Source organism: Macrotis lagotis, chromosome 2, assembly GCF_037893015.1.
Source record: "Macrotis lagotis isolate mMagLag1 chromosome 2, bilby.v1.9.chrom.fasta, whole genome shotgun sequence".
NCBI classification, from domain to species: domain Eukaryota; kingdom Metazoa; phylum Chordata; class Mammalia; order Peramelemorphia; family Peramelidae; genus Macrotis; species Macrotis lagotis.
This window is the reverse complement of record NC_133659.1, coordinates 219704501-219720337: the sequence shown is the minus strand read 5'-3', so window position 1 is coordinate 219720337 and position 15837 is coordinate 219704501. Positions and strand designations below refer to the sequence as shown.

Here is a 15837-nt window from a genome sequence, read left to right as displayed (position 1 = left end):
TTTTGATGAAGTCATGCAGCTGGTCACAATTCACATCTTTTAACATGTTCACAAATTACCTGTTTAACAATAAATTCAAATTTTTGAGGATGAAGTTGCTGACTTAATTTCATACATTCCAACCCTGTTCCCCTTTAAAAAAGATTAGGCCATTTGGTCTTCTCTAGTCTTAAGATCTCTTCCATTCTTTATTATCCTTCAAAGATCTCTAACAGTGATCTGGACTCTTTCCAAATGCAAATGCTTAAACTGGTAAAAATGAAACTAACCCCAAATTCTGGGGCAAAAAACTCTCAGAATTATTGCCTAGACCCTTTTCATCCTGTAAAGTCATTCTAAAGTTTCCTGTTTTTGTGTACTTTTTGAGGAAGAGGTTTGACTTCATAGGCTGTTTCATCACTCTGGAAGGGTTTCAATTTCTGTTCTGAGTTGATAACTGAATGGAATGAATTCTTAACAAAAGAGGAAGGAGATTGGCTTAAGCTGAATTCTTACTAGCTCTATACCAAATATCACCGATCCAGTGTAGCCAGAGGGAGAAAAAAAAGGTCCAAGGGATTACAGGAGAAGTAAAAACTCCAATGAAATATAAGTATTTCAAAATAAATTCCCAAGGCCATTTTATGGGAGCATATTGTTATGAAGATCCATGCCATATATCTAGGTTGTCAGGGGTCTGTCAGGTAACAGCATTTGCTATTTTTTTAAAAGGTTTTTGCAAGGCAAATGGAGTTAAGTGGTTTACCCAAGATCACATAGCTAGGTAATTAAGTGCCTGAGGCCGGATTTGAACTCGGGTACTCCTGACTCCAGGGCTGGTGCTCTATCTACTGCACCACTTAGCCACCCCCCTTAGCATCTGCCTTTGAAGGACCCCAATGTCTTTCCCCTTTTACTCCAGCACTTCAACATTGATGGGATCATAATTATCCAAGTGATTTTAAAAGGTAAATAGAAATATTACCTAATTAATTCAAAGTCCAAAAGTAAAATCCCATTTGTGAACCCCAGTTCTTAAAAGGAACAACAGTGGTACTTACAAATTTGAGCATGTTCCAGTCAAACACATAGTCATAGGAAAAACCCTGGCGATGGAACAGGTTCCTGAAGAGCTGTCTCAGGTAGGAATAGTCAGGTTTGTCATCAAAACGCAATGAACGACAGAAATTCAGGTATGTGGCAAATTCAGCTGCAAAATATTGAGAAACACAAAGCTGTATTCATAACATGGAAACCTAGTTTGAATATTAGTACAAACTATCCTATAGTTTACATGCATTTATTTTTATCTTCTACTGTTCTAAATACTTTAAAAAAACACCCCATAACATCAAGCTTAAATGAATTCTGAAGTACTCCTCATTGTTCTGGAACTTAGATTCCACAAGGAAACATTTTGGGAAACCGATTCTAACAAGGACCGAGGCATATGTTCTAGGAATATCCAGATGAAGAATATGAATAAAAGTTAATGGAACAATAATAATTAGGAACAGAAAGAATTATTTCAGCAGCAAGTAAAATGAGTAGAACGCTAGTTATTTAGACAAGGTTAAAGTATTGGGCAAAAACCTGTCTATTCTTAACAATCAGAGATGGTCAACATTTAAGCAGCAAATAAGATAAGGAAAAGGTATGCAATGCATTAGCTGTCTATCACTTTTCTGAGAGAAAAAAAAAAGTCCCCCCTCACAATGCTTCTTCTAAGAACTGACAAAAATGGCATTCTGAGAAGTAGATCTATTACCATTCTTTTTTTATCATTGGATTATACTTCTTCCACAGAATGTAGCAGCAGATCAATCCTAGAATTTAGTAAGTTCTACAGTGTGGAATAGGTAAGACCCCTTACATAAAGACTTACAAGGGTAGCCTTTACATAACACTTCAATGGGAGTGGACATTTTCTTTTCACTAATTCTTTCATATTTTTGTCTCTTTGTAGCAGCCTTCAGCCCCTGCCAGGGGAGGGAGCCCAAATTGAAGTACATCAATACATAACCCAGGGACTCCAAGTCATCCCTTCGAGATTGTTCTGAAGAGAAAGGAAAAAAAAGGAAAGAAAAATGTATGTCAGGGTGACAACATGCATTCATTCACTGTATTTTTTAAAAAAGCAACAAAAAACTTTACAAGATAAATGTTTAACATATTAAGAGGAAAGGGAAAAAAAAACCTTTATAAAAATGACAATAGAATTTCTTGGGTCCTTTGGATTGCCCTAAACTCTGTCAACTAACCTTCAGACTAGAGTATAATAATGTCATAACTGACTGTAAAGAAAAAACAATCATCAGTCCCTCAAATTCTAAAAAAAAAAAAATACTTTAATACTTTCAATTTAGTCACTCAGAAGCTACAACCTATCTGCCACAAGGATTCATAAATTCAAGGTTACATGTTCTGATGATATCCAAGAATGCAGATTAGTAGCTGTTGTATTTCCAGATCTGAGAGATAAAGTAGGCTCTCTTAGATCAGTTTCTTCCAGCTTTCTAGGTAGAAAAATATACTACAAAAACTCACCAATTCCAAGATGAGTGTTGATGGAGGCATAACGAGCAGTTCCTGTGAGGTTTTTATTCTCACGATAGGGTATGTGCTGATGGGTTCTAGCATCCCGATACTTCTTGGCCAACCCAAAGTCTATGATATAGACCAGGTTACCCTTTTTACCCAGTCCCATAAGGAAATTATCTGGCTTCACATCTCGGTGGATGAAGTTCTTTGAATGAATGTATTCAATCCGACTAATCTATAAGCAAGGAGTAAAAAGAGATAATCAAGATGTGAACAATAAGATGGAGGACCAGACATGTTTCATTCCTATGTCCTCTCAAACATCTCCAAAACAGAAATTATGCAACAAAGAAAAAAAAACTCAGCTGCTTCATGGTCATGGATATCCAGAATCCAAAGCAGGTAAAAAATAAAAACCAAAACCCAAATCCATGATATTCATTGACATTAAGCTAATTTAGCACCCTCCTAGCTCCCATAGTAAGGCAGCATGGAGAAGAGAAAAGGATTTAAGGGCTTACAACAAAATCTACCTCCAAATTCTGGTGCCCCCTTCTCCCTGGCTCTCCACTACCTTGGAGATTCCTGTTCTAGGCTGCCAAAGCTCACTCCTCCACACTGAGCGCTCCAGTAGTCCTTTGGCAGCAAAAGCATGCTGAGAGCTGCCATTGGTGCAGTGGCTGCCAGCCCTGCAGCCCCACTGCTGTAAAATTCTGATTTTCCAGGCTGTCAGTAACAGGGTGAATAATCCCAATATTTACCTGGTATAGGAGGCTGAAAAACTTTTGAGATCCAGCCCCCAAAAGAAACCACTATCACAGAAGACAAAGTCAGAAAGTATGCAAGAAGAGAAAATCAGGCAGGGGAAAAAAGGTTAAAAGTTAAAATTGTCAAAGATCTCGGGAAGAAGAAAACTCAAAGGGTCTTTAATATAGCAGATAATATCAACAAGGAAATCATTTAACAACATAAAGAAACAGGGCCTCCAGATCTAGAAAATGAGTTTAGGCATCTGAATAGATGCAAAACAAAAGAAAACAATCCAAGATTTGAGATAGAAGATCCAACAGAATGTGAAGAAAACATGGGACACTAACTATAGCACACCGCTCCTGAGAGGTTCAAAAGAGAAATGAGAAGTTTGAGAGCAGAATTTATGACCTGCACAGCAAAAATAATGGACAAAACAAAATAAATGACAGCAAATCTCATCAAATAAACAAAAGAACAAGAGAATAGAAATGCAAACATACAGCTATGAAGAACAATTCAGAAAAGTTAAAAACAAAAGAATTTTAAAAAATATGTTCCAAAAAAACCATACTGATGTTGAAGAACAACTAAGAGATTAAAGGTAAAACACAGAAAAACATGACCACCCAAAAATAATAACACCAACATACAGGAAATAATAAAACTGCCCAGAATTTTTGAATGTAGAAAAACAAATGCTGATTAAAAGAATGCATAAATCACCTGCAGAAAAAACAAAAACAAAAAACCAAGGTTAAAAACTCCAAGGCATATAAGTGGTTAAATTTAACAATTCAATTCAGAAACAAAAAGTTCTACAAGCTATCAAGGAAAGAATTTTCAAATACAAAGGAAAAGACATTCCATTAATGCACTATTTTGCATTTATCAAAAAACATGGAGGGAATTAATTGAGCTCAGGATGCAGTCCAGGTTGGTCTGTTTTGTAAACATTTCACATGCAATAAAAGAGGTTTCAAATATTTTTATAAAGAAAACAGAACTAGAGAGATTACTTGCTTTTTAAACTCTCCAAACAGAAATACAGATGAATGAGAGCCAGGGACAGCAACAAAATAATAGCTAAGAGATCAGTAAGAGACTCCTTTTCCTAAATCTACACAGGGAGATGAAGGTGAAGATTGAATTCTGGTGGAGAAAATAGTGAAAAGGAAGGTCTGGGAACATTATGGACAATACCTGGTGACACTGCCTATAAGTGAATCAATTTTTTTTTTTTGTAGAACAAGTTACAACATGGGAATATACATAAGGGGGGGGGTTAAGTAGGCAGATAGAGAGGAATGTGTGATGGGTCAGGGTCAAATAGGAAGGGCAACAGTAAGGGCGTAATAATCCCTGGCCTCAGAAACAAAACAACCTGCAGAGTAGTGAGTAGGGAAGAGGAAAAGATATGAAGGAAGAAAGAAGTCTATGCTTTGATGGTAGAAAGCTGATAAATACACTGATAAATATATAACAGAACAAGAATAAAAAGTGAAGTGACTGAATTGTTTTAAAAAAAATCTGCCAAATTTCTGATAAAGTTTGCTATCCAAGATATATAAATGATAAACACATAATATAAGATAAACACATAGATAATTCTCCAAAAAAGTGTCAAAGGATATGAACAGTTCTCCAAAAAAGGAACCGAAAACTATTCACAACCACATGTAAGAAGCTTCCAAATCACTAATGAGAGAAATGCAAACTAAAGTATCCCTGAGGTTTCCTATCACACCATGAAAATTCACAAAATGAAAGAAGACGGCAACAATCAATGATAGAGGAGTTCTGGAATGACAGACCCACAAAAATTGTTGGTGGAGGTATGAAATGGTATATTGATTTTGAAAAGCAATTGAAAATTTGCAAATAAAGTTCTTATCTCTTGATCGGGAGATGCCATCATTAGGGAAGATAGAAGAAATCCCCATGCCCACCAAAAATACTTAAAAAAATTTTTTTTTTAGGTTTTTGCAAGGCAAACGGGGTTAAGTGGCTTGCCGAAGGCCACACAGCTAGGTAATTATTAAGTGTCTGAGACCAGATTTGAACCCAGGTACTCCTGACTCCAGGGCTGGTGCTTTATCCACTACACTACCTAGCCGCCCCCCAAAATACTTTTGATGGCATTTTTGGTGATATAGCAAAGAGACTTGGAAATAAAGTAGATGTTCATCAACCAAGGAATGGTTAAATAATTTGTTACATGAATGTAATGGAATATTACTATGCTTATAAATATGTGTGATGAATAATAGAAAGCATATAAACTCATACACACTGAAGTGAGCAGTCAAAAAATAATATATACAGTAACTACAATAATGTAAATGGAAAGAACACACCAAAACGATCAAAAACGAATGCAATAAAATTATAAAACTAAAACAGGACTCACATGAAAGAACATTTCCCTATCTACCAATTTTACACCTGTTTTCAGACTTTTTCAATGCATTGATCAGTTGGTGAGGTTTTTCCTTTCTAAAAATGCTCTTTATTATTTGGGATGACTGTGGAATGTGAGAGGAATGATTAATGACATGAGAAACAGAAAATATCAATAAAAACATTAATAAAAGAGATGATTAAAAAAGGTAAAAGGCCATGAAAAATAAATTATGTAGGACAGAAACCACAACCATATTCAGCTTCCTGTGCACAAGGGCCCATCAAGGTCCTTTGACATATCAAGCTAACTAAGAAGATCTTGTTTTTTAATTTTTTTACATTTTTACAAGGCAAATGTGGCTTGCCCAAGGCCACAAAGCTAGGTAATTATTAAGTGTCTGAGGTAAGATTTGAACTCAGGTACTCCTGACCTCCAGGGCTGGTGCGCTCTATCCATTGTGCCACCTAGCCACCCCTGATGATCTTGTATTTTGACTTTATAAAGAATTCTGACAGAAATTCACATTCCAAAAAACACCTATATTAACTTTACTGTACAGTAATATGCTCTATTTATTACTGTTCCTTGGCTCAACTCTGTGACTTCTCACCTCCATGATCAAAACAAAAACAAACCACCCTAAAAAAAACTCCAACTGAAGGCAGAAGAATGGACTCTAGAAAGACAGCCCCAGCTCAGGGTTTTGGTTTGAGACCTCAGGCACTAAGAGATCTTTTCTCTTCTCTGAGCTCTGCCCCAACCTGTGTGTTTTATTTCTGTCTCCAGTACCCCACCCCACCCCCAAATATTGCCTGTTTTCTCCGGTCTCCAACCTATCAGTTTTGGTCAGGGCCCCACATGGCTGGCCCTGGCTCCCTCCAACCCCATGTTCCATCTGCTCTCACTTCTCTGTCCCTGACCCCCAGTGTCCTTAAACTGTTTGCCAGTTCCCTCTACACCTTCCCCATGTTCATGGGCAAACTCACATTAAATTTATATAAAGGTCTGAAGAATATACTGCTTATGTAAAGCAGAACTCTCTGTACTTGCTACTCCCTTTTCATCATTACAGACTGCAATTTTTTCCCATCTTGACTGACTTGTTGTGGTTAAAAAAAAGAAAAATCATTTGATGACCAGCCTTATAAGTAATGAGCCTCTCTGAACTTTGCTAGGCTAATCCTCAGACAACAGATATACAGTTCCATATTTGAAGCCATTCCATTTTTTTATTTGCCAAAATACTTTGGCAATATGTTGTTTGTTTTCCAATAAATATTTTGTTTTCCAATTTAATACAATAGTAATTTCTATCACAAAAAAGCAGTCTGATAATCTTTACATTGTTTCCATGCTATACATTGACCAAAATTGAATGTGTTGAAAGAAAAATAATATCCTTGAGGCAAAAATAAAATATTAGAGATAGCACAATCATATAGTACATAAGACTTTTTTTTTAAATTGAAGGTAAGTCTTTGTCCTTTGCTTAAACTCCATAGTTCTTTCTCTGGACACAGATGGTATTCTCCATTGCAGATACCCTAAAATTGTCCCTGATTGTTGCACTGATGAACAAGTCCATTAAAGTTGATCATCACCCCATGTTGCTATTAGGGTGTACAGTGTTGTTCTGCTCATTTTGCTTACCATCAGTTCATGCAAGTTGAAGCCATTCCATTTTGATAAGGCCTCCCAGTTTTCTGGCATGACCCTGGAGAAGTCAAGAGACCCCTCTATACTCATTAGGGCACCAAAGTAAGATTTTAATGGAGGATCTTTAATAATAATATGACCTTAACAAGAGAATTAGCACTGGAATTCACTAAAGATTCATTTGAATGGAAAAATTTGATCATGAATGGGACAGGAGATCCCAGGCAATTTGAATTAAATTTTGCTAATACTAAACTACCAGCTGAGTAGAGAACTATACAATCAATTAACTCACTGAAAATTTTACTCATTATCAATAATTCATAGAGTTATTACTTGCTCCTAAATCTATCTTGTAGCCAGGAAAAAAAAATTCTTATTCCAAAATCAGCAATCACCCAATAAACAAATATTTACTGAATCATCTGATATGCCTAGCACTAAAATTACTCCCATCAAAAATAATTTCTTACCATCTGGTCAGCAAGTAGCAGGACAGTTTTCAGACTGAATTTTCTTGAGCAGAAATTGAAGAGATCTTCAAGACTTGGTCCCAAAAGCTCCATCACCATGACATTATAGTCCCCTTCTGCCCCACACCATTTAATTGTAGGAATGCCCACTGAAAGAAATGTAAATTTCATTAGCTATGGATAATCTGATTTGTCACCACTTAGTCTAGTTTACTTCAATTCAACAGGTTGTAAGAAAACTTGATATTAAAGGGGGGTAGAAAGGTGGAAAAGATTTTTAGAACAAGAAGAGTAAATCACTATCCTCAAGGAGTTTAAGTCTAACTGTAAAAGTCACATTGTATAAGAAGATGTGAAATATACTATAAAATAACAGGCTCCTAGATCTACAAAGGGACTTCAGTAGTCATTTAAACCAATCCCCTACTCAATGCTGAATTCCCTAGCAAGTAACCAGTCTACACTTGAACACAAGGAATCTATAACTTTAGAAAACAATACTTATTTTTATAAATCTCTTATAAAATTCTTCCCCGTGTTTAGCTACAATCTGTTATTCTGTCACTTTCATCCACTGGTCTTAGGTATTAACATGACTATTATTTAAAGGTAGTTATCAGTACCTTCTCTTCTTCCTTTTCTTCATTTTAACCCACTCTCCCCCTTCTCCATCCTAAATATTATAATTCCATTCATTATTTCTCTAATAATATGGTTGGATCTTGACATTTTTTGTGACTTCTCTAAATTTGTGCCTATTTATCTATATTCCACAGAAAAGGTCTGATTAGTACAAAGTATATGCTGCTGGGGTAATAACCTAGACTTTAATTCTTTTATTTTGGTTGCCTCAACACACTATTGATTCAAACTGAGCTTTAAGTCATCTACATTTTCTAAGTTTTTCTCTCTCTCAATGAACTGCTGCTTAGTTATCTCCCCTATCCTATATTCGATATTCCTTAATTACAGGCAAGATCTTACATTTATCCCTTTTTTATTTTTCAGCTTACTAGATACCTGATAGAATTTTTTAGTTCCTAATTTTATCATTGAACTAAATAACTTTTCTAGTTCAGTCTCTTATCACCTCTAGATTTGACAAGTATGCCATCAAGATCTTCATCCAATTCACTAATAAAAAGAAACTAATAATGAAAATGTTGAACAAAATTTCTTAGTTATCACTGGAGTACATTACCAGCAATGGCTTTCCAGGAAGATCATCCTTCTGCTGAATATTCTCTGGGTACAGGTATTCCATTATTTATAAATCTGCTTAAGTGTACTCATCTAGTCCCCATTCAGTATGTCCAGAATAGTATCTTAAAAACATTCTTAAAGACCATGCTGAAATCCAGGTAATACCTATAAAGTATTCAGCACAGTGTCTGGCATATAGTTGGTACTTAATAAATGTGTGTTTTCTTGGTCTAGCATGCCTGTCAATGTCAGTCTTGTTTCCCAAAATTCTTGAAAGACTACCTATGACAGTTAAGCTATTCTATTATCTACGAGCCTTTTCAGTGTCCATATTTATAATTTATCCTTCCCAATGATTGAAACTACTATCCCTTACCTAAAATTTCTAAAAAAATTTATTTAAGGGGTAATAGGGTTAAGTGACTTGACCAAGGTCACACAGCTAGGCCATTATTAAATGTCTGAGGCCAGATTTAAACTCAAGGTCCTCCTGACTCTAGGGTTGGTATATTATCCACTGCACTACCTAGTTGCCCCATCCCCAAATCTTGGTGATACTGAGTTGAATCTAGAATTAAAATCTCAAGTATAGTTACCCATATTAAGTAGACAGTAAGAAACCTAAAGCAGCAAGTCTCTTCCACCCTCTTCCCTAATTATCACTTAAAACTAACAGGCAATTTTTTTTTTAATCACCATATATTATACCCAACGTCCTCTAGAGTTGAATTTGGACATTTTTCTCCCTTCCCCTTCCATTTTTGGTTGAGACTCTTGATCTGATCGTCAAGTCTTTCTACTCTTCCTAGTTTTTAATGAACTGTAATGTCCTTAGGTAAAAATCTATCATTAAATTTATCTCAAACTTTGGCCCTGAATCTTAATATCATCAACTTCTACAAATACCCTTTTCTCTTCCCAAGTCACAAAATAATTACATAAATCCTATATGTGCAGGACCTCAGCAGCTTTCAAGTAGAACACTTAACTCTACAAATACTGTAGAGATTTAACTGTAGTGGCATCATAATGTGGGAGAGTGCTGGTCTTAGAGTTAGGGAGGCCTGGACAAAATACTGAAACTCAGGTGTAAAGAGAAGCAGGAGTCTGGGGAAAAAAGAAGGATCAATGTAAAAAAGGAAGGCTTCTTGAAAGAGGTGAGACTTAATCTGAGTTTTAAAGAATGGAGGTAGTTTGAGTAATCAGAAAAGAAGGTGGGAGTGAATAATGGATGTGTGCCAGGAGAGAGGATAGAAGGGGGAGAGAGTAATAGTGAAGAAGTTGGCATGAGTGCAAAGTTCAGATTGTAAACAAAAGAATACAGTAATAGTGAAGAAGTTGGCATGAGTGCAAAGTTCAGATTGTAAACAAAAGAATACAGACTAAAAAAATTTAGAAATGACTTTAAAAGGAAAAGACTGAGACCACTGTATTTAAGTAGAAGTGAGATATGATGAAAATAATATTTTCAGATTAATTTGACTATGATAAAAGCAGAGAAAGATGAGAGTTAAGAGACCAGTTAGGAGACTCAGAATAGTCCATGCTTGAAGAGACAAGGACCTAACAATGGATGTTGATGGTCTGAACTGAGAGGATGGGCCAACTGAGAGATGTTTTGAAGGAAGAAAAATAAAGATAAAGGGAAGGGAAGAGGCAAATAAAGACACTTATCAAGGTTTCAAATCTGGGGGAGTAGGAAAATGATTATAAAAGTCAGACAGTAGAAGAAAGAGGAAAGCCTTTGTTCAATTTTTGATTAGTTGTGCATAGGTGATGGTAAGACACACAAATGGAAATATTCTGTGGGCAGCTAAAAATATAGAATCAGAAATGGAAGAAACTTTAAGTCATCTAAATTTGAATTTCCAAATTAATTAAACAATGAAGTGTTGCTGGAAATATCCAAGCAAAGATTGCATGACAATTGCATAACAATCCTTGTAAGCCAGCTTAAAAGGTCTTTCCTTATATATATGGAACACAAATCTTTCCCCTATAACATCTACATTAGTCTTGGCTAATGGAACCCTAAGAACAGAAACAATAAATTCCTTCCTTCCTCATGATAGCCCCTCAAATATCCAAAGACAACTTCAGAATTACTAAATATTGTGTTGTTCTTAGGATTCATCTCCCTTGACTTTTCTGGAGGAGAAAATAAACAAGCAAAAATAAATAAACTTAGGATAAACAGGAAATAATTTAAAGGATGTCATTAGAATTAAGCAGGCTTGAAAAAGGCTTACCGTAGAAGGTGAGATTTTAGTTGGGACATAAAGAAATCTCCAAAGTTACTAGTTGGAGCAGAAAAGGGAAAGGATTCCAGACATGAGGGACAGTCAGAAAATGCAGAGATAGAATGTGATGTTTGTGGAATGGCCAGGAGGCTTTTGTCACTGGATCAAAGAGTATATGGCAGAGTATAAGATGTAAGACTAGAAAGGTAAAGGGACAGAGGGGCTGGTTACAGACTTTGAATGACAGGCAGAGATTGTTTTTGTATTTGATCCTGGAGAAAATAGGAAGCAAGGGGGTTGAATGGTGTGACCTTTGAATGGTAGAAAGATAGGGTTTTTTGGTATTTGTTTCTGGAGGAAATAAGGAGCAATAGCATGGCTTGCGTGTGTGTGTGTATCTGCTTCAGGAAAATAGAATATGAATTACAGTGAAGGAAGACTTCAGGCAGGCAGCCCCACTAGCAGGCTACATGCAGTTCAGTTTGAGGTGATACCACAGTTGTGGCAGTGTCAGAGGAGAGCAGAAAGCATATTGGAAAGATGCTACAAAAGTCTTACCCAACAGATTGGACATTTGGGACTTGGGAGAGGGTGAGAGAGTGAAGAACTGAGGACAACATCTAGGTTGTAAGCCTGAGAGATTGCTAGGTTGGTAGTGTGCTATCCTCTTGCCTGGACAAGTTTCAGAAGTCTCTTTAACTGCTCTAATTATGGTTTCTCCTTTCTCTAATCCATCCTTCCCATTGCTACAAGGTAATTTTTTTTGACTTATCAAATGGCTAATATGACTGCTGTGCTGGCTAGTTTTTTCTTCCATGCATTCTAAGTAGGTAAACTTAGGGGACTGGTGGGGTGGGGAAAGAATACCAAGAAATGACCAATGTAAAAACAAAAGGGGATCAATAAAATTTCAAACTTTTATCACATTATTCACCTTAGTCACTCTTTACAACTGATTCAATGAGCTATTCCTCAAACTACTTGTGGTTATCTTCATCTTTTTGCATTCACATGAGCCAACCTCTTTGTCCAGAATGTACTACTTTCTTGCCTGACTTTCAGAATTCTCTCCATGTCCTATACCTGCTTCTTCCTCACCCCACTTGATCCCAAATGTTCAAATCTGCCTAGATCATTTTCTTTGCATCTATTATTTCCCACATTGTGTTCTATTTATCTGGCTTCATGTTGTATTTTGCCCAATCCAATCCAATCCCTTAAAATATAAATTCACTGAAGGTATGTGAAGTTTTAAAACTGATATCCCTGGCACATAGTACTAGTATTAAATAAAAATGTAATAAATATTTAGTAAATTAAATGCAATGGGGAAAATTTGAAAACAGCTTAAAAGTTCAACAAAATTGTGGCATTTTAATTTAATAACATTAAAAATATTGAGTATGATATGAAATATAAATAAAATAATCAAAAGCAAAAAAGCAAGAGAATTAAACACAGAATAAAATATTTTATTTTAAAAGAAAATATAAATTAGCAGCTCTTTTTGTGGTGTCAAAGACTTGGAAATTGAGGGGGTATCCATCAATTGGGGACCAACTAAACAATTTGTAGCACATGAATGTGATGTAGTACAAATGTTCTAAGAAATGATGAGCGGGCAGATTTCAGAAAAAAGGTCGAAAAACTTGTATAAACTAATGTTGAATGAAGTGAGCAGAATCAGAAAAACATTGTACATAGCAATGGCAACACTGTATGATGATCAACTAGGACAGACTTAGCTCTTTCTCAGCAATACAATGATCAAAAACAAATTCAGGAGACTTGTGATGGAAAATGCCACCCACATCAAGAGAAAGAATTACGGAATCTGAATGCAGACCAAAGAATACTATTTTCACTTTAAAATTTGTTTTTTTTTCTTTCTTGTTTTTCCCTTTTGTTCTGATTCTTCTTTCACAATATGACTAATATGGAAATATATTTAACATAATTTTACATGTACAATCTATACTGGATTGCTTGCTGCCTTGGGGAAGAGGTAAAGAAAAATTTCAAACTCAAAATCTGAAATCTATCTTTACATGTAATTGGGAAAAATAAAATATTAAAATAAAAAGGATTGAATTAGGCAAAAGGGGAATTGACAATGAATAATGAAAACTTGTTAATTTTTTAAAGTTATTTTGTACCTATTTGGGTGCTAGTTACCTTTTCTAAATCTTCCCAATATCATTTCTTAATATCCTCAATTTAGCCATGCAGAACTAAGCAATACATTACACACATTTAAATTCTGACACCCAAATGCTTTCCCTTCCATCTCTGCCAATTTTCCCTTCCCTTTCATTTGAGGTCTAGCTCAAAATGTACCTGATTCATTAACTCCTACTTCTCTTGTAATATCTGAACACTGTCCCCACTCCCAGCATCCATGTATTTAATTCTTCATTCTTCTATACTGTGCTGTTATTTATTGTCCTAACTTATATGGTTTATCTTTCCAGGTAAAAATTGCTTTCAAAAACATAATGATGTCTACCCCTAAATTAAATGAATTCATTGTTTCAAATGTTTGAAAAACATTTGTCGAGGCGGCTAGGTGGTGCAGTGGATAGAGTACCAGCCCTGGAGTCAGGAGTACCTGAGTTCAAATCCAGCCTCAGACACTTAATAATAACTTAGCTGTGTGGCCTTGGGCAAGCCACTTAACCCCAGTGCCACACACACACACACACACACACACACACACATACACAAAACTAAAAAGAAATCTGTCTATATGTTATTCTACATTTCATGAGACCAGTCCTTAATAATGTGTGGTTTTATTATGAAGTACTAAAACTACCTAATCCAACTCTTAATTTATGGAGCACCAATTTTTGTATGCAAAAAGACTGCTAAGTTCTATAGAAGATGCAAAAGTAGCATAGTGACGGTCTTTCCTCATGGTACTCCTGATATGGTTGGGTAGACAAAACTGAGACTCATAAAAACTGGAAAAAACTCAAGACAGTATATAAATTAATTGCCAAAGTGAATAGTTCCGATAATCTTTTTTAAAAAATTCAAATAAGATTAATGAGAACAGAGGAAAGACAAAAAGACTTCCTGGAAGAGGAACTTCAGCTGGGTCAGCTACATGACATAGCCCTAGACCAGAAATCCAAACATTTAATTATAGTTCTAGCACTCCTTAATACTTATATGGCCTTTATTAAGTTGCAAAATCTCTAGTGTTCCCTCTTCTGAAAAGTAGAGAATCTTACCAATTTTATAATAGGTGACCATGAAGTTCAAATGAGAATATACGTATAAAAAGCAAAGGACTATATAATTTGTATCATCATAGCAATTTAGATAGGACACTGAAATTTGCAAAAGCACAGTACATATCTCACACTTGAACTGCCCTTAAGCCTTAGTTATGTACCAAAAATGTTATCCCCGTTTTATAACAGGGTGAAATTGAGGTTTAGAGAGGTTATTTAATTTTGCCAATGTTAACATAGCCAAAAAATGTTGGAAGAGGAGTCTAAACCTTTATCTTGCTAATTGGAGGACATTCAAGATTAAATTATAAGTGTAGTGAGGAGACCCATCTGATTGAAAAAGAGTTAAGGTTGGATAGGAAGAATGGAGCTGGATTATACAATGTCTAGAATTGTAGGTAAAAAAAGGTTCACATAATTCACAATTCAATGGTGAGTATATACATGTTCTTAAACAGGAAAAGAACATGACACAAAGCGTTTTCTAGAAAAACTAATCTGGCAGCAATATGATCTATGTTAGAAGATGTTAAGAGTCATGGAGACCAAGTGAAAGATAACTTGTTTGGATAGTGGCAGGGTCATGGAGTTGAATATAAGAAAATTTTTACTGGAAAAAAATGGACATAACTAGATATACAAAGGATGAAAAGAAAGAAGTCAAAGATGACTTTAGTCAAACTAATTACTGCTTATAAGTAATTTATTCTTTTATTTCTATGATAATGCTTAAGTTTACCTTATGCAACATTTTAGTTTGCAAAAAAAATAGTCCAGATGAGTAATACCTTAGAAAAAGCAAAGATTTAATTAAATGAATGTCTTGACTTTTAAACTGAAGCCATCTAGGTTTCCAAGAAGCAGCAATGGAAAAAATCAATATTCTCTGCAGACAGAGAATATGCTAGACTAAAGATTATTAAAGTTTTTTAAAACTTTTTTTATATCATGTACTCCTTAGGTAGTCTGATGTTTTTAAATGCATAAAAAGAAATATATAGACTTAACAAGGAAATTAATTATATTGAAATACAGTTATCAAAATATTCTTAAAAAAGTTAGCAGATGGGCCAGCTAGTTGGCGCAGTGGACAGAACACCAGCCCTGGAGTCAGGAGTACCTGAGCTCAAATCCACCCTAAGACACTTAATAATTACCTAGCTGTGTGGCCTTGGGCAAGCCACTTAAACCCCATTTGCTTTGCAAAAAAAAAAAAAAAAAAAGTTAGCAGATACCAAGTAAAAATTCCTTGGATTAAAGGAACAGGTCCAGGTCATATAAGAACATTTTTTTAAAGACAGTTGAAATTTAAAAGATGCTGGGGGGGGGGGGCAGGCAGCTGGTTGGTGCAG

At 35.4% G+C, this 15837-nt stretch overlaps 1 protein-coding gene across 13 annotated transcripts in view; it reads right to left on the bottom strand.

The window, feature by feature from the left end:
- The window catches only part of CSNK1D (casein kinase 1 delta), a 74639-nt gene that overhangs the window by 39920 nt on the left and 18882 nt on the right, over window positions 1–15837 (bottom strand). For all 13 annotated transcript variants that reach the window (XM_074224804.1, XM_074224805.1, XM_074224806.1 and 10 more), the window contains exons 3-6: window positions 7804–7952; window positions 2527–2755; window positions 1865–2035; window positions 1041–1189 (exon numbers count right to left, since the gene is read on the bottom strand). In XM_074224804.1, the coding sequence (XP_074080905.1) occupies window positions 1041–1189; window positions 1865–2035; window positions 2527–2755; window positions 7804–7952 (698 nt within the window). The remainder of the gene's footprint in view (window positions 1–1040; window positions 1190–1864; window positions 2036–2526; window positions 2756–7803; window positions 7953–15837) is intronic.